A 17,919-nucleotide genomic window follows, 5' to 3' on the forward strand; every position below is an offset into this window, starting at 1 on the left:
GAGCACGGTAAATACTTATTCCCCACTGCAGTGCACTGAAATAAATCCTCCCTCTCTCTCCCTCTCCCCCTTCCAATGAGTTAATTAAACCAATCAAGGGTCCCTTGGATAAAGGGAGAGCAGTAAAGCAATTGTCTCGGAAGTGACCCAATCTTTCTCTCCTGTGTTGAAAGATCATTAGCAGCAAGGCCCATCCAATATTGGCGAATTGATTTTAATTAACCTTAGGAGTGGTTTGGATCAACTGCCTGAAACATACAGTGCTACTTGGAGTATTTTGACGTTTGAATCGTTTAGTGGTGCTTTCCAAATTGATATATTTTCAACAAAAAAAAACAGGGGAGGAACCCATGGTAACTGGATTTGAGGGCAGCCCATCATAAGAACATAATACCAGAACCAGGGGACATCCACTTAAATTGAGTGGCAGGAGAGTTAGTATAGACAAAATATTTCTTAACCTAGCATGTCATTAGTCTGTGGAACTCCTTGCCACAGGATGTAGTGATGGCATCTGGCCTAGATGCCTTTTAAAAGGGGACTGGACAATTTTATGGAGGAAAAGTTCAGCACAGGTTACAAGCCATGATGGATATGTGTAACCTCCTGGTTTTAGAAGTAGGCTGTTCTGGACCCAACTCTCCAACGATTTCTACACCAAGTTACATACAGCCTTGGCAGGTTCCACTTTTCTAGCACAATCAGTTGCTGCTATTCTTGGAGGGAAACTGACATCTTTCGTCTCACCAAATATTTTGCTCCTTTCCCCCCAGGCTTTGCAGTGCAGTGAGTAGGTGGTCCCTGTCCCCGATTTCATGGTCAGGGACAGCTCAGAAATCTCAGACTCTCTTTATCAGTTAGAGACGTAAAGTCCGCTGGCTTTTCTGACTTTAGGAAAAACACACACAAAGTCCAAACAGGTACAAAAGTTCATTTTCTTGGTCCTAGACTAAGTAGTGCACATTAGCCACAAGCATAAAGATAACCAAATTCATCAGCCCCCTAGCCTATTTAGACTCCAGCTCTCCCTACAGCTGAGTTTCCTTATCTATAGCCGTCTCAGCCTAGCTGGCTCCTTTCACTGGCCTCAAATTACAGAAAGTTAAAGCTGACACATGGATAGGACTAAGGTGCGTGTTCACACAGACACCATTGAGAAGAGTAGGTGAATGCTAGTAACATGCTCTCTCCCTTTTTCATCCCAGGTAGATGGCCTTCTCCATTGCGTCCTCTGCCTTCATGTACTCCAGGTGCGAATGGAAGGTGGTACATTCGAAACGTTCGTTGTTACGGATGTACTTGACAAACTCCGGCGCGCCGGGGAAGATGATGTTGTCGGCCAGCAGAATGGTGCCTTTCCGCAGCAGGCCGCATTCCTAAGAAAAAGGAAATTAAATTACAGATGAGGGACTGACCGTTTTAAGGGCGAAGATGGAGAAATTGCATCATCCTGGCAAGACACAGGGAACTGGACATTCTAGCAGAGGCAGTGAAGTAAAAGCTGGATGTAGCCCAGAACCTCCTCTTGTTTGTTCTCCAACAGCGTTGTGTGTATGGCTAATCAAGTGGGATTCCCAATGGAGTCTTCGGGCCCAGTCCTATCCAACTTTCCAGCACTGGCGCAGCCACAATGCAGCCTCAAAGTAAGGGAACAAATGATCCCATGCCTTGAGGAGGCCTCTGAACTGCCTTCCCACTACAGGATGCAGCGCATGCCCCATGGGCACAGCTGCACCAACACTGGAAAGTTGGATTGGATTGGGCCCTTAGTTTCCCTAAGGAGTGGGTGTCCCTAAGGAGTCTTAGATTCAGACACAGGAGGGAGGGTGCAGGTACGTGCCAGACTGTGGCCAGCTGTGTGCAGAAGGAAGAGAGATGGGAAAGTGTCTTAGTTCCCTCCTTAGAATTACTGCCAAAAAAAAGGACAAAGCAAAGAGGGTTCAAATATCTGATGTCTCCCTTAAGGATGACTGTGCAGTGGGTTTAAAAGAGAACGTGTATGGACAACAGAACAACAGCTGTGAAGTGAGATATGTACGGGGGGGGGGGCTGCAGTGTGTGAGAGAGGTGGAGCGGATTTGTAGAAACATGGAGGTGGTGCTGGAATGTGTACACAGAAGGAAGAAAGGTTGGAGAGCTGGCTGACCTCCCACCCCCGAATTCCTGTTCTGCAGAGCTCTACCAGCAACCTGCCATGCAAATATTTGTCAATAGATTTTGTGCTTCTCAATAAACTTTGCATCATTCTTTTCTGCTCTGCATTCCTCTTCATTTTTAAACATGGGACGCATGGAGCCTGCCCCAGCAGACCTTTAAACATCTCACCTGGCACAGGAAAAACATCCTAGCAAGTACAAGGGGAAAGCAAGGTGCCCTCTGGTGCAGTTCAATAGTCAGGCTGTGTGTACTGAAAGCCACTGAAAGCTTCCACTTATAGCTGCACTTTTTCCACAGCACATGATACTCAAGGCCACAGGTCATAGTGATGACCACTGCTTTTGATTGACACTCTGTTGCACTTTTCCGGCATTCTGCTGAGCTGCGTCACTCAGTATTTAAGTATTTCTGTGCCGCTTTTCTCTGTTGTTGCACAGCACTCAAGGTGGTTTACGCAGCCAGACCACCCTTCTTCAGTGGGGTTTTTACAGTATTGTTCTGTGAGCAGATCTCACAAAACCCACAGAACCATCATCCTGGCTGTGCTCTGCACTTTCAAGCTTCCACAGTAGCCACGGTCTGTGTTCAAGACGTTACCCGACTCGTTCCACTCTCTCAGCAGATTTCCCCTCCATCCAAAGTGTCCCACCCAAATTTGAGACCACAGCTGAACCTGCTTCTGCCTTCTTGAGAGGCAGGCCACTCAACCACCAGACCACACCTCCTGCCCTGTTCCACATGCAGAAGGTTCCGGTCCCACTCCTTGGCACCTCAGGTTCAGCAAAGACAACCCCTGCCAAAAACCTAAGCTGCAGCATGGAATCCCAGACGCAGCAGCCCCCTTTCTGCACAAAAAATCACTCCCACTTACTTCCATCAGGATGGTGTCTGGGGCGTATCGCTCCTTCCAGTGATCCAGAAAGACAAAATCTAGTTTGTCCACCTCATATTTTTTCCTCAGCTGTGGGATGATGATTTCTGAGTGGCCCTCAATGACTGTCACCTGAAAGATAAGATGAGTTGTGTTACTGCACACTCCAGTACTTGTTCACTGCTTTGGTTAAGTGCCCTGGTGTCAGAACATCAGCCACATCACAGCCTCAGGACTTGGGACACCTTTAATAACACCACAATACTAATGGCCTCAGTTATTTCCTTCCAAAATCCTTTCCTTCACCATGCACATTATAAATGGTATGACCTTCCTCCTGCTAAAGGGGAAACACAAACTCCCTATTCTACCCACAATGGAAATCCACACTGGAAACTGAGCTTGGCTGGAAATCACAATAGAACACTGAAGAAGCTCCAATCCTTTTCTGCGGAGGGCAAAGAATATGGAATTAGGTGGTAGACAGATGCTAGATACATACAAAGATGCTAGATGATGAAGGGCGCAATTCTAAACCCTTATGTCAGTGCTTTCTAGAACTGGCACAGCAGTGCCAATGGGACTTGTGCTGCATCCTGCAGTTGGGTATCACTCACGGAGGCCTCCTCAAAGGAAGGGAATGTTTGTTACCTCAGAGCTGCATTGCACTTATGTCAGTGCTGGAAAGCACTGACATAAGGGGTTAGGATTGCGCTCTAAATGACTAGCATATTAGATGCTGGGTGCTAAATAGAAGCTAGACAGACACATGCTAGATAAGCAGATGCTAACTAGATACATCTAATCAGTCTAGGACAAAGTGGTCAACCTTTTAATTCTAGGGCTCCTGAACCTTTAACAATTGTGTAAATTGTATAAAGGTCCAGGAGCCCTAAAGTTCAAAGTTTGGCCATCCCTGACCTAGGATTTAGTATTAATAATCCTATTTAGTAGCTAGATAGCACGTGTCTATCTAGCATTTGTTTAGCACCTAACCATGAATTTAACACCTATATCTAGCATCTATTCGCTACACAGGCCAACACACATTTTGCTGTCTTAAAAGTTAGACCTATTCCTGGGTATATTTGGGGTGCCGATTCCAAAAATGCCATCCATTTTGTCCTGTCACATCTAGTTTCTGAGATGGGTTAGTGAACAGTTCAAGCATTTGTAAGGAAAACCTACACCATGGCTTCCTCCTGAGAAAGCTGCTTGAACCTTTCACTAACGAGGCTATGCCGTATCTCAGAAACTAGACATGATAGAGCAAAATGGATGCCATTTTTTTAAAATCAGCAACCTAAATTCAAATAAAACTACCATAAATTTTGAGAAAACATTTTTCTGACCTTCAGTTTCACAGGCCTGTGTTACCTCTCTCTAGCAAGTATTAATCTGTGTAGCAGCTACTTAGCAGTGGCATCACTAGGGACTGTGTCACCCAGTGCAGGAGGCCTGTGCGTCACCCCCGTGGTGGACCAAGTCCCATGCAGTGGGCAGGGCCATGCCGAAGGCAGTGGGTATGGTGATGCACCATTGCCCCACCTCCAGTGGTTCTTTTGCTATAACTATTGGTAGAAGAGAGATATTTCATTGCATTCATTGCTATAACATGATGGTATCATTCTGAAGTACCAAGATCTAAAAATTTTGGCCAGAAGTGGTGTCACCACAACACATCCCCTAGAGACACCACTGCAACTTAGCATCTATTAACTATCATCTATACTTAGCATCTACCTAGAATCTACTATTTAGTATTAACAATATATTTAGTATCTATTCAGCATGAAGATGGCTGCTAGATAGATATATCTAGCAAGTATACATGCTATATAGAGAGTTGGCTGTCCCTCCAAACCAAACCTCTGGGATATTGCCTTGCCAGAGCAGAATAGGAGCTTAACTGCCATGGGACCAGGATGGTGTAGTGGTTTGGGTGTTAGATCTAGAAGATCCAGGTTCAAATCCCCACTCAGCCATGAAGCTGCCTAGATGACCTTGGGCCAGTCACCATCTCCCCGTTTCACCTATCTCACAGGGTTGTTGTGAGGACAAAAGGAGGGGGGAACCATATACACCACACTGAGTTCACCACACTGAGTGAGGAAAAGTGGTATAAAAATGTGGGAAATAAATGAATGAATGAATGAATAAACCTTTATTAGGCATAGAGAAATAAATAGTAAACACATTCTGCAACTATGGCCCCACCAATACAGCCACATACCAGGGATGATTAGTAGTTGCACTCAACATGGACTAGATGACCTCTATAGCCCCTTACCACTATCATTCTAACACAGTTTGACCACCTGTTGAGTCCAGTAACCTAATTAGGAGTGCCCCCCCCCACTTTCCTCTTCCCCATACTAGCTGGGGTTGCTGAAAGAGAGAGAAACCCCATAATGTGTTCACTACAAGTCCCTGCAAGAAAAGCAGTAAACGCTTTCTAAATATTTATTTGTACATCCCAACAGCCTGCTGTCTTGGTGTTCTTGCAGGCCACATGGGTCAAGCAGACATAGCCTGTCCAGTTGTTTCAGAGCTCACACATTCCACGTCAACAGGCCTGGAACCACGGGAGGGATTTTTGTGCTGACGGTCTGAGAAACAAACTGTCTGCCAAACTAAGAATTGCACAAAAGACCAGCAACTGGTCAACATCCAGATTACAGCTGGCAGATTTCTTTGGTGACAGAATCACAGAGCAGAGATGGAAGCAAAACATTAAAAAGCCCCCTACATCTTCCTGTCTAGCACGAAGGTGTCAACATCCTGTCCACTTCCTTCCCTTTCCTCTTCACATCACTCTCTGTACTGCATAACTGAAGGCAAATATTGGTTGTGTACATCTTTTCCTCACTCTTCCAGGCAGGAGAGTGAATCCCTCCATCTCTTCCTTCAACATCTTGGCAAGAGGGCAAAAGGTAAGCAAGACTTGCCGAGGCCTAAATATTGCCAGGTTATGGGGTTAGGGAAATCATTTAAGTTGAGATTGTGATTTATTTCATTGGATAGATTTCATTAGCCTGGAGAAATGAGATTTCATTATCCTGGATACAATAGTGCTCTTCAAAGACCTGAATAGAGCTTGTAACCACAGCTATAGGTTACCTAGTTGCAAATAGCCCAGGGATTTTCAACGTTTTTCATCTCATGGCACACTGAGAAGGTGCTAAAATTGTCAAGGCACACCATCAGATTTTTGACAATTAACAAGGCACACCATACAAGGCTCACATCCCCTAATGGTCCAACTAATATATGACCCTCCCCCACACTGCCACGGCATATCTATGGACCTTTGGTGGCATGCAAATGTGCCACAGCACTGTAATTGAAAATCACTGATGAAGCCAGTTGCTGTCATAGCAAAAGAGGATCACGCTTTCATCTCCTGCTTGTGGCCATCCCAGAGGCAGCTGTTGGGTCACTGCAGCGAAACAGCATGTTGTGCTAGATGGGCCCGTGGTCCTGATCTGGCAGAGCTCTTCTAAATGATCACCTACATTCTTAGTGTGCAAGAGAACCTTCTTTGGAAGCCAATCCTACACATGTTTACTCAGAAGTCAGTCCAGTCTGCATGATGTGGTTTCGTCAAGTACTACCTCGCATTACGTATAATGCTTTGAGATCAATGAGACTTCCTCCTGATGGCACAAGCGTGCCAATGGTGGTTGCAGTCTTACTTCCTTGGGAGTAAGCTCCATTAAATGCAAACTTGGACTTGCTTCTGAGTAAACATGTATAGTGAACTGGCCGTGAAAGACACAAATAACTAGAATTGTGTTTTTTAAGGTATTGCCAGTGACATTCTTGTACCTGCCACAAAATAATACCACAGATACCTTCTGGAAGTTATGAAATACTATGTGTGCAATAACTGTCACCCAATATTTAAAATGGTGTTGTGTAGAGGCTACTAGACTGAGCTACAAATCAGGATTTCTGGAGTTCAAATTTTGCCCCTACCATGAACTCATCAGTGACCTTGGGCAAGTTTTTGCAACTCAACCTCAGTCTTCCCTGTGTGCAATATGGGCATAATCCTTTATAGAGTTGCCATAAGGAGTACGTCAAGATACTGCACATGAGACGCTATACCAGGGGTGGGCAGACTTTCGACTTTAGGGATCCTGAACCTTTAACAATTGTACAGAAGTGGGAATTTCAGCAGGTACAGCTTGTCATCTCACAGATGACAAGCTGCACCTGCTGAAATTCTCTCCCCCGCACAATTGTTAAAGTCCAGGATCCCTAAAATTGAAAGTTTGCACACCCATGCGCTTTACAAAGGCTACATATTCTTATTTTACATTTGTATGAAATATTTTAAATGAGATCCAGGCTGGCAACAACCCACAACTCACAAATCAGATTCTGGAATACTGGATACACTGAGAGCAAAATACCTCTTCCAGTTAAGGGGTGTTGGAAAAGGGAACAAACTCTGACATAAACTGATAACTTGTATTGATCTGAAGAGAGAGGCAGCCAGCAGTGGCTGTGAACGCTGAACAAACATAGCTGGGAAAACAGCCGAGAATGACTTGTGCCAGGCAGAGACAGCTGGATCTTCAGCTACAGGAAAAGAAGCTGAGGAAAGAAACCAAGAAAAACTAAAGTAGGTACAAACTGAAGGAAAAGTTCTTGCAAGTTTCATCTAGCACAGCAAGATGCTAAATCCTCCCAACTTCTCTCCTAATTGCTATCTATTGTGCATGCCAGGGTTGATGACTCCTTTTGGCCTGGCCTGCATGACCTGCCAATCATTTTGAATGGACAGCCCTGCTTCTTGCATTGCAAGAGACCCCCCCCCCCAACCATGCATCATTTAATGTCTCAATCATTATTCCCCCTCCATGACAGGGGAGGGGGACGTTGTCTGAATTTAAAATCTTCAGGAATAGCTCCAGCCAGCATTGGCAATCTGACAATCTGGTGTCTTTCTAGAGCAAGACTTCAACAGGCAAGACTTCTATTGGCTGACAACTCCAGTTGAAGTTATTGCCAGAGATGGTTTTTATTTTCCCTGTGTTGGAGATTCCTGGATCTCCATGTTTAAAAACCCCCAAGTTGCTTTCAGTGGCCACTTGGAGTTTGATGCAGACTCCTGGACCCCCCCAGGCCAGTCCTGGAGGGCTGGCAACTCTCTGCACAGGTGGAGTGCTTTACCTGTGGAATGCCTGCCTAACTATTGTGCATGCCAGGGGTTGGGGGGGGGGTTGCTTTCAGTGGCCACCAGGAGTTGGATGCAGACTCCTGGACCCCCCAGGCCAGTCCTGGAGGGCTGGCACCCCTGTGCACAAGTGGGGTGCTGCACCTGTGGAATGCCTGCATAACAGAGCCTCTTAAAGGCACAGCAGCCCAGCCACGGCCGTTTTCTGAGTTCCCCCCCAATCCAGCCTTGCACAGAGGGGAGCAAGAGAGCCCAGGCCACCCCCAAGCCCCCCACCCCAGGGAACCCCCATACCTGACATGCAGCGCCTTGTACGGCAGAGCCAGGGCTCCCACTAGAGGCGTGACCGTCCCCTCCAGAGCGCCGCCATGTTGTACGGCAAGGGGCTACGGAAGCCGACGAGGTTAATATCAGGACCCCTAACACGCCGCCTGCTCCGCAGCCACTCCAGCTGTTTGGAGGCCAGGGCTGTCTAAGCAAAGTGCCTGATGGCTGCTCAGCAGCCAGAGAGCAAAGCTGCCCCCAGGAAACAGAGCTTCCCCTCCCTGGATGGGTGAGTGAGAGGGAGGGGCTCTGAAGGATGGCAGATGGAGGGCACAGCCCAGGGGGAGGGGCTGAGGGGGGAGGGGGGGAAGGTTGCCACTGTGTTTCTCTGCCAGGGTGCCTGCCCCTCTGGCAGGCAGCTATCCAACAGGTGCAGCTTAATAGGGGGGAGGAGAAGGTGCTGCTGGAGAATGCAGGCAGGAAGGAGGGGAAAAGGTTGCCACTGTGTTTCTGTGCTAGGGTGCCTGCCCCTCTGGCAGGCAGCTATCCAACAGGTGCAGCTTAATGGGGGGAAGGAGAAGGTGCGCAGTGCCGGAGAAGCAGAACCTTAGCGATGTGTGCCAGGGCTGCTATACTATTGGGAGCCCTTCTGTTCTTGCTCTGTCTGGTGATGATCTTACTCTGCTTTTGCGTAGCAATAAGTAGGCATAAGTTGATGATGCTGAGGAGCCTGGGTGGACATCCGATCTTGGGGAGAATCTTGAAGAGGCCGCCCCTGCTGACCAGGTCTAAAGCCTTCGTGAGATCTATGAAGGCTATAAAGAATGGCTGTCGTTGTTCCCTGCATTTCTCCTGCAGCTGTCTAAGGGAGAATACCATATCAGTGGTGGTCACTACAACTCTTAAGAAGGAGATTTGCACCCAATAAGGAAAACTGTAAGTGTGAACCTACATTAAGGAGAGTGGCAGAAGAAGTGGTCAGAGCTTACATTAGAGACATTCTATGGGGATAGACCTCTTCTACACAAGGCATTATTGCCAATAGAAAACATCCATGAAGTGTCAACTACAGCAATGCTGCCGTCTTCTACTGCCACAGGATATTTGTGCACCAACGTTGCCAGCCAAGTGCCACAATGTACAATGGGGTTAACAAGACAACCTCCCACCTTACTGCTAACTTAATAAAGACTGTCTCAAATACTGAGGCTGGAAAGAAATTCAGGAATAAAACCCAGAAACCACGATCAGTGGAATGTTACTTGCAAAAGGCAAGAAAACGGATGCAGAAGGCAGGTGTTATGACAACCAGAGGCCTAGAAGCACTCACATATATGGACACTGGCTAACACTGTTCAAGGACAAGAACCAAAGGTGTTCCTTGTATGAGGGAGAAATGCACAATGGTCAGACACCAAAGAAGACTGGTGAGCAGAAACAACTGCCAGAAGATTTGGCATTATCGACATGCGTCACTGCAGGAGAGTGCTAATGTTCCAGTTCCAAAGTCCTGAGCTTCGTGATCACTCTGAGCCAGGAGAGAACGTCTGCTTACAGAGCATCTGCCTACAGCTGCAATAAGAACTCCTACACAACAACCTTGCGAATGACCTGCTCCAAGGAGGTGGTGGGTCTCAAGGAACAGTGTAGGGATGAAGGACCATCTGGATGACGGAGCACTGCATCTCCAGAAACTCTTGTGCTAATCAGGCACCAGCGCATCTTCACTGCCTGCTTGAAAACAGACCAACACCTGTAGTCATTGCAGAGTCTTTTCTTTAAGCATTTGGAGCTTGTTTTCAGAGATTGACCCCCCCTATTTTATCTTGGTTCTTGGGGCTGGAGAGGCCTGGACAATGCTTCACGTTCAATTCACAGCCTTACCTCAAAAGAAGCAAGCTTCCAAAAGAAACAGAGGGGAAGAGATTGAAGATATACTTGGGAGGGCTTGACTTAGGGCCCAATCCTATCCAATTTTCCGGTGCCAGTACTGCTGTGCCAATGGGTCTTGCACTGCATCTTGTGGTGGAGAAGCAGTCACAGAGGACTCTTTAAGGTATGGGAACATTTGTTCCCTTACCTTGAGGCTGCATTGGATAGGATGAAATTGGATAGGATTGGGCTCTAAGTTGTTGCTGTTAACTATGCATTCTTTAAACTGTTATATATGCCACTGTAACTTCGTGCCTCATTAGCTAATTACCAGGAAAAAGGGAAATTGAAAAAGAGAAGCATTTAATTTTTCAAGAGGGGGATTGAGTGAGAGTACATTATAAAACAAGTTGAATGAAATGTATTCTGTCATGAGACATTTTAGAGACCCCCATCATGAGCTGTAGTGCCAAAAGGGCAAAAGACTGGGAAGCAGGATAATCCCTTGTTCCTCCTTTGTCTTCCAGAGAAGGGTAAATAAGTAAATGAAGGAATGACTCCTCCTGCCTCAGGGGCAAACGCAAACAATGAGTAGACAATGGAACATTTAGGGAAGAACTTTGTGTTGCAAGAATATGAGGGGCTGCAAGAAGGAACTTGCTAAGTCCTTCAAACAGTTAAGTGGGGGCATGGACTGATTTTAGATATCATTCCTGGAAGACCTCAGAAGGACCCAGGTAAATGAGATATGGAGAACATAAGAATAGCCCCACTGGATCAGGCCATAGGCCCATCTAGTCCAGCTTCCTGTATCTCACAGCGGCCCACCAAAGATATTACTAGTCTAGTAATACTAGTCTAGGCCCACTAGATATTACTAGTCTACCAAGGAAAAGACAAGAGCTAACCTATAATCCCTCTTCCTGGAAGGAAGTAAAATAGGCAATGATATATTTACTAGTAATAAGCAACTATGTACAAATAACACATTAAGAATGTGCTGCATGGACCTTTTGAATGTATAAAAAGCTGGTGAAAGAGACGGTTGGCACACAAGCCTTTTAGGCACCAACCAACTTGCGTCCTTGTATTGCAATATAAGATTTTTAAAACCCAGAGCTGATATTTTTGCTTATTTCTTTCCGCACACCGGGCAGAATCCTCATTCCCTATGCTTCCTCTCACAAAACGGTCATGACGTCACTTCCGGTGGGTCCTGACAGATTCTCATTCTAAAAAGTCGTGCTAAATGTGTGAGAACCACTGGATTAGAGTTTGGAGAACATCAGAATCTCAGAGCCTTGGAAATGCATAGTCATACGGCAGGAACATGGCAAATGCAATTTCTTTAGAACAGGGATGGCCAACCTTTCAACTCTTGGGCTCCTGGACTTTTAACAAGTATGGAGAGGAGAGAATTTCAGTAGGTGCAGCTTCTCGCCTCACAGATGGCTACTGTACTTCAAAGTACAGTTTAAGACCGCAGGGAAGCCTCAGAAGGATTCCCCAGTCAGTCTTAAGGCCACACAAGGCTCCATCGCACTAGAATGGTATGGGGCACTTGGTGCATCGGGGGCGGCAGCATCTCCTGGGAGGGTGGCTTCACGGACATTTGCCCCAAGAGTGGGGAAGGGTAAGTCCACCTGCCAATGTTAGGGGACATTCACTCAAATTGAGTGTTGGGAGTAGGAACACACAAAAGATAGTATTTTTTGCCCAGTGTATAATTAATCTGTGCAACTCAGCCATGATGGGGTATCTGCAACTTCCTGGTTTTTAGAAGTAGACCGTCTCTGAATGCCAGATGCAAGGGAGTAGCAACAGGATGCGGTTCTCTTGTCGTCTTGTGTGCTCCTTGAGGTCTCTGATGGGCCACTGTGAGATGCAGGAAGCTGGGCTAGGTTTGGCCTGATCCAGCAGGGCTTATGTTCTAATTCATGCTTGGTCCATGTGGCCAAGGGGTTTCTTCTGCAAGAACCCCTATGTGCAAATGGCACAGAAGTCAATGTTGACAATAGGGCAGGTCTAGATCGGCGGCTAAATAGCTCTTTGGTGACTTGTATGTTTAGATGCACCTAGTCAATCTAGAAAACCTACTACGAAACGGACCCTCCAGCTTTGCTCCTGCCCTCTGCCCCCGACCAACCCCCTCCTCATTCATATCAACTGGTTGTAGCCAGCCTGGATCGGGGAATCCAATGGCAACTTGCCTAATACTGGCAGGCATGCAGAAAAAGCACATTCCTGTTTACTGAACCGTGTGTGCGATGCTGAATTGAAACTTCAGCACTTTGTACACCCCAGAGGTGTTATAATTATATGCCGAACAGATGGGAAGCTGTGTAAACAGCCCTTGGGGGCCAGAGTTGTACCCGGCTGGGTTGCTTAGTTCCAGCTAGCAAGTTGTTCCTGAGAGCACAAGCTGAGTCAGTGCAGAAGTGCGCAGGACCTGGCAAACGCAAGGCTCCAGCGTGTTCCCGTTTCCCGGTCACTGTTCCTGGAAAAATCACTGTATTTTGTCTCAGTTGGCAGAGATCCCTTTGCCATAGCTCAGTGGCACAGCACATCTCTTGTGTGCAAAAGGTCATGGGTTCAATCTCTGATAGCATCTCCCAGAACGGCAGAGAAAAATTCCTGTCTCAACCCCCCCCCCCCAGAGAACTGCTGCCAACCAGAGTTGACAGTCCTCACCTAGATGGACTGCTAGTCTCTGACTTGGTAGAAGACAGTGTCCAATGTTTAGGCTATGATCATGGTCATTCTGCAGCATTCAGCTCCCTCCTCAAGGTCTCTAGAAGCTTAGTGGGCAGGTGGATGGCTGTATCTTGTCTCTAGCACACATGTCAGTAGGTGCATGAACACCAGGGTGCCGTATGGTTTTCAGCTGGCCTTTTTACCCCCTCAGTGTGCTGATACCAGGTTACTGGTGGCAAAGCCCAGCATTCCTCACCGACCAATTGGTCTGATCCCCACCAATCCACTAGAGCAGGGGTGCCCAAACCCCAGCCCTGGGGCCACTTGCAGCCCTTGAAGTGTCTCAATGCAGCCCTCAGGGAGCCCCCAGTCTCCAATGAGCCCTCTGGAGATTTGTTGGAGCCCGTACTGGCCCGACGCAACTGCTCTCAGCGCGAGGGCGACTGCTTGACCTCTCGCGTGAGCTGTGGGATGAGGGCTCCCTCCACTGCTTGCTGTTTCACATCTATGATGCAGTAGCAGCAGCAAAGGAAAGGCCAGCCTTGCTTTGTGCAAGGCCTTTTATAGGCCTTGAGCTATTGCAAGACCTTCATTCAATCATATAAGTTCATCTTTAATATATTCTTTTATGTAAACTTATGTAAATTTATTCAAATTTTAAATGTAAATTAATTCTCCCTCCCCCCACCCACAAAGTCAGAGAGACGATGTGGCCCTCCTGCCAAAAACCTTGGACACCCCTGCACTAGAACAGAGGTTGCACACCCCCCCCAACTTGGTCACGAAGCCTCATTTGGGGGATCGTGGCAACCTTTCAGAGCCTGTGCAAGACAGGGCTTGGAGCCAATCCAGTGAGGATGCTGACTGATCAGAACTGAGTTATTGATATAAACTCGCACAGCCGCTTCTCACCATCTTGCCCTGCAGCTCCTCAAGCCAGCCCTGCTCAGGCGGCTAACCTCACTGGGTTGTTGTGAAGACACCTGGGGAAACAGGGTGGGCAAGGTGGGGGTGAAGACAGGTAGGGCAGGTCCTGGGAGTGAGGCAGGATCAGCAGAGGATTCCAAGTCTCATATTTTATTTATTTATTGGGGCTGTGGCCCCAAAATTGTCACTGAACTGGGGGCCCCTGTAATGCTGCAGAGGTTTCTGGGGGGGCGCTCTGCTTTGTAGATGGAGAGCCAGCTGCAGTAGTGGCCTAGGGGCCCAATCCTATCCAATTTTCCAGTGCCGGTGCAGTTGTGCCAATGGGGTATGTGCTGCATCTTGTGGTGGAGGGGTGTCGTATACTTTGTCACACTCCCAGGGTTTTGGGGTGCTCAGAGTTGTTGGTTCTGAACCTTAGAGCCCTCAAAGATCCCTGTTCGGTAGTACTGCCACCACCCTGTAAGAGCCAGTGTCTCAGTCCAGGGATACCGAGACCCTCTAGGCTTAACTATATCCCTTGTAGGCACTGAGCACTTTCTTTACTTAAAGTCTCAGTCTTCAAGTTACTAGTCCACAATGAGGATTTTTGGTAGCTTGCTGAATGGCTAAGCAGGATTCTGAACCTTTGTCCCCAACAGACAATGAACCAACATGGCAAAAAGATTTTTACTTTATTAAGTACATAGGGTTACAAAAAGTTACAAAAGGCAGCAAATGCTAGAGGCATAAAAACTTCTAGGAAACATATCAGCATAAAACCACAAAGCTAACTGGCTAACTCTATTATTCTCTAACTGTCACCTGGGTCAGCTTCTTTTGTAGATCATCCTCAGGTCAGTTACCTGTGAGGCCAGATGGTCCTGGCGAGGCAGGATGTGCACCCACCACCTATCTCACCAAGAGACAAAGACCAAAGACCCTGTCCTCCGGAAGTGGGGCTGGATGCTAGCCCTCTCAGCTCTTCCCTCCCCCCTGGAGATCTACAGCTGCATTCCATCCTTGATGGGCATCTTTCTGGCTGCCTAGGTGCTACATTATCACCTTCCATTGAGTTGTAAATTCCTAGCAGCTAGGAACTGCAAGCCACTTCTGCATTACCCTCTTAGCTTGGTTCAGGCTTTACATGTTACTAGGCCTAAACTGTACATATTCATGACAAGGGGCAGTCACTGGAGCATTCTTAAGGTATGGGAACATGTGTTCCCTTACCACAGGGCTGCATTGTGGCCACACCGGAGATAGAAAGTTGGATAGGATTGGGTTCCAAGTCTCTTGGCCAACCTATGTCACTGTTTCCACTGACACTGGGGGGTGGGGGGGGCAGCTCAGCTAGAACCTCAGCCAAAAGATTCCTGAATCGTTCAGGCAGCCTGTGTCTTAATTAGCCTGAACCCCTTGATTGAGTCCCAGTGAGGTTGGCAAGGGAAGCCAGTGTTGGAAGCGCTTCTTTTCCAATCCTTAATGGCTTTGCATGATCTGGGCCTTGCACACTTGGCATGTGCCCAACACCACCTACACCAGTCCAAAAACACACCGAGCAACTGAGCAACAGCCAGGAAGCTGGGCCAGGTTGTGGCTTGCCCCAGGGAACTACTGGCATCTTTTTGAAGGAGGCACCTGGGGAAGTATGCTTTGCCTGCTGTCGCCCCTCCCGAAGCATTTCATGGTTGCTGGCGATTGGCCCCATGTCAGCCAGCCGTGCGCTGTTCTCATTGGCGCAGTGCTAGCAAGAACATGCGGCTTCTGTTGGCTGGAAGCCCAGCACAGACAGCTGCAACTTACCGCAACAAACTTTGGAACAGCAAAACGAACGTTAGCCTTTTTCTTTTTTTGTAATCTGCTCAAAATTGCACCCAGATTGAAGAGCTCATTCTAGGAAGTGTATCTAGAAGGCATACCTGCATTGTTGTTGTTTTAGCCCGTCTCTAACCCAAGGAGTAAGTACTATCTTGGCTCAGGAACCAGTGGAGGGCGAGGGGTACTGCAGAGTTTCAATAATGTTCTGTAGGGGAGAAGGTATGTCTTGATCCTTGGTGTGACAGTTACATTGTAAGTGTCTGGCATTGGGTTGTGACATTGCTGACTTCATTTGAGAATGTGTTGTTTATGGTTTCTGTTTGTTGCGCATACTCTGATCTCATCTGATCTCGGAAGCTAAGCAGGGTTAGGCCTGGTTAGGATGGGAGACCGCCTGGGAATACTGGGTGCTATAGGCTGATACCATAGTCTTTCGAGACTGAAGGTTGCCAACCATGTACTTCTTGTAAGCCGTCTGGAGTGCCCCTTCTTTGGGGAGAAAGGTGGGGTGTAAATTGGCTAAGTAAATAATAACACAGGCCAACAATTATTTTGTTGTCTTAACAAGTTAGACCTGGTTGGCAACCTTCAGTCTCGAAAGACTATGGTCTAAGCCTACAGCACCCGGTATTCCCAGGCGGTCTCCCATCCAAGTACTAACCAGGCCCGACCCTGCTTAGCTTCCGAGATCAGACAAGATCGGGAGATAGTGTTCAGTATAAGGAGATGGCTGGCAACCTTCAGTCTCGAAAGGCTATGGTATAAGCCTGCAGCACCCGGTATTCCCAGGCGGTCTCCCATCCAAGTACTAACCAGGCCGGACCCTGCTTAGCTTCCAAGATCAGACGAGATTGGGCATGTGCAGGGTAACAGTTGCATTCTTGGGTATATTTGGGCTGCTGAATCAAAAAGTGGCATAGGTTTTTCCCGGTTAGTTCTAGTTGGGGGGGAGGGTATGGCACAGCCACCTTATATGCAGATTCAAGCAGCTTCCTCTATAAGGAAGCTGATGCCATGTCTTCCTCACAAGGAAGCTGCTTGTATTGGCGTATATGATGGCTGTGCCGTAACCCCAAAACTAGAATGAATTGGGCACAACCAATGCTATTTTTGGGTTCAGCACCTTTGAAAGAGGCAAGCTCTGGGCCAGAAGGGAAGGAGGGTGCAGAGCAGAGATGAGCAACCAGAGAAGCTTTGACATCACTCCAGGAACAGTTATGGGATAAGCTGCCTATAAGTGCATAACAGCTTTCTTTGGTGGTGGAGTACAGTAGGCCCTTCTTACCTGTGGATGCTGAGCCCACACCACAGAGGGTCTCAGAACGCCTCCCGGACACAACTGGATGTTGCCATGGCATACCGGAAGTGGCTTCCAGTTCCAGAGGCCTTCTGAAGAGGCTGGGAGGCTGGCGGGACTTCCAGAGGGCCAGGTGTGGACTCCAGGTGAGTAATTGTGGTGCCACACCAGCCCTCTTTGGATTCCATATCTACAGATTTTGGTATCCGTGGATTTCAGTAGCTGTGGGATGGGGGTGTGTGTCCTGGAATGGGTCCCTGGTGGATACCGAGGGCCCACTGTAATCGCGGGGGACTGGTACTGGGATTGGTACTTGTTGGAAAGCCCCTGTCTGAGTCCAACCCTTTAGATCCCACAACACACTCTTTGAATGAATTGCTCCACCTTGTGCAAAGCTCGCTGAGATTCTTCTGTTAGTGATTAAATTTCAGGCCTGTCAAGCACATGCTGACCTTTGGACGCTTTCTCTAACATCCTGACGGCCTGGTGGCCCAAGCCAATCTGTTACCCTTAAGCAGGTCACCCAACAGCTTTCTAAGAAGCAGCAGCAGAGGAAATGTGGAGACCCTTTCCTACTAAGCCTCAGTAATGGAGCTGGAGGAGGAAGAAGTGAGTACCCCACCCATCCTGGGGCAGAGACCAGGGAGGTGGCATGCAGGTGGGTGCGGGCTATGGGGCACTCACCCACCAGCGTGGCCCAACCCACCACTTGAAGTGGTCGATCCAGGCAGCCTCATAGATGGCAGCCTAACAGAGCCTTATAACATTTGGCTATTGATCCGTCTGGTCTAGAATGTCTGGCAAATAATACAGGCCTACAGAAAAGCACACAGTCATTTTTTTTTTTTTAGTTTC

General features: G+C 47.7%; 2 protein-coding genes and 1 pseudogene across 8 annotated transcripts in view; 1 reads left to right on the forward strand and 2 right to left on the reverse strand.

Moving 5' to 3' along the window:
- Window positions 1–198: 198 nt before the first annotated feature.
- On the reverse strand, window positions 199–17,538 carry LOC136634442 (catechol O-methyltransferase-like). The gene is made up of 4 exons (XM_066609962.1): window positions 17,517–17,538; window positions 8,508–8,599; window positions 3,029–3,160; window positions 199–1,376 (listed from the first exon to the last, which is right to left on the reverse strand). The coding sequence occupies exons 1-4, from the start codon at window positions 17,536–17,538 to the stop codon at window positions 1,197–1,199; spliced, it is 426 nt and encodes a 141-aa protein (XP_066466059.1). The 3' UTR covers window positions 199–1,196.
- LOC136634285 (catechol O-methyltransferase-like) overlaps window positions 7,527–17,919 on the forward strand; it is a 42,336-nt gene continuing 31,943 nt past the window's right edge. For 2 of the 7 annotated variants that reach the window (XM_066609749.1, XM_066609746.1), the window contains exon 1: window positions 17,416–17,673. Coding sequence is in view for 3 of the 7 variants with exons in the window: in XM_066609746.1 (XP_066465843.1) it covers window positions 17,653–17,673 (21 nt within the window). In the remaining 4 variants the exon portion in view is untranslated. Of the gene's footprint in view, window positions 7,659–8,698; window positions 8,767–15,777; window positions 15,908–16,856; window positions 17,211–17,415; window positions 17,674–17,919 lie in introns of those variants that run through there. The other 5 variants (XM_066609748.1, XM_066609747.1, XM_066609750.1 and 2 more) reach the window with 5 other exon arrangements.
- LOC136635032 (5S ribosomal RNA) lies at window positions 16,532–16,648 on the reverse strand (annotated as a pseudogene).

The sequence above is a fragment of the Tiliqua scincoides genome, chromosome 14 (assembly GCF_035046505.1).
Source record: "Tiliqua scincoides isolate rTilSci1 chromosome 14, rTilSci1.hap2, whole genome shotgun sequence".
Taxonomy (NCBI): domain Eukaryota; kingdom Metazoa; phylum Chordata; class Lepidosauria; order Squamata; family Scincidae; genus Tiliqua; species Tiliqua scincoides.

What these genes read in the sequence shown, in the direction of transcription:
- LOC136634442 (XM_066609962.1), bottom strand. Translation starts at nt 17,538, where the DNA reads ATGTTAGAGAAAGCGTCCAAAG. An exon ending in GTTAGAGAAAGCGTCCAAAG is followed by an intron (nt 8,600 to 17,516) that starts GTCAGCATGTGC and finishes CGGCTTCCGTAG; the next exon opens with CCCCTTGCCGTACAACATGG. An exon ending in TACAAGGCGCTGCATGTCAG is followed by an intron (nt 3,161 to 8,507) that starts GTATGGGGGTTC and finishes CTTATCTTTCAG; the next exon opens with GTGACAGTCATTGAGGGCCA.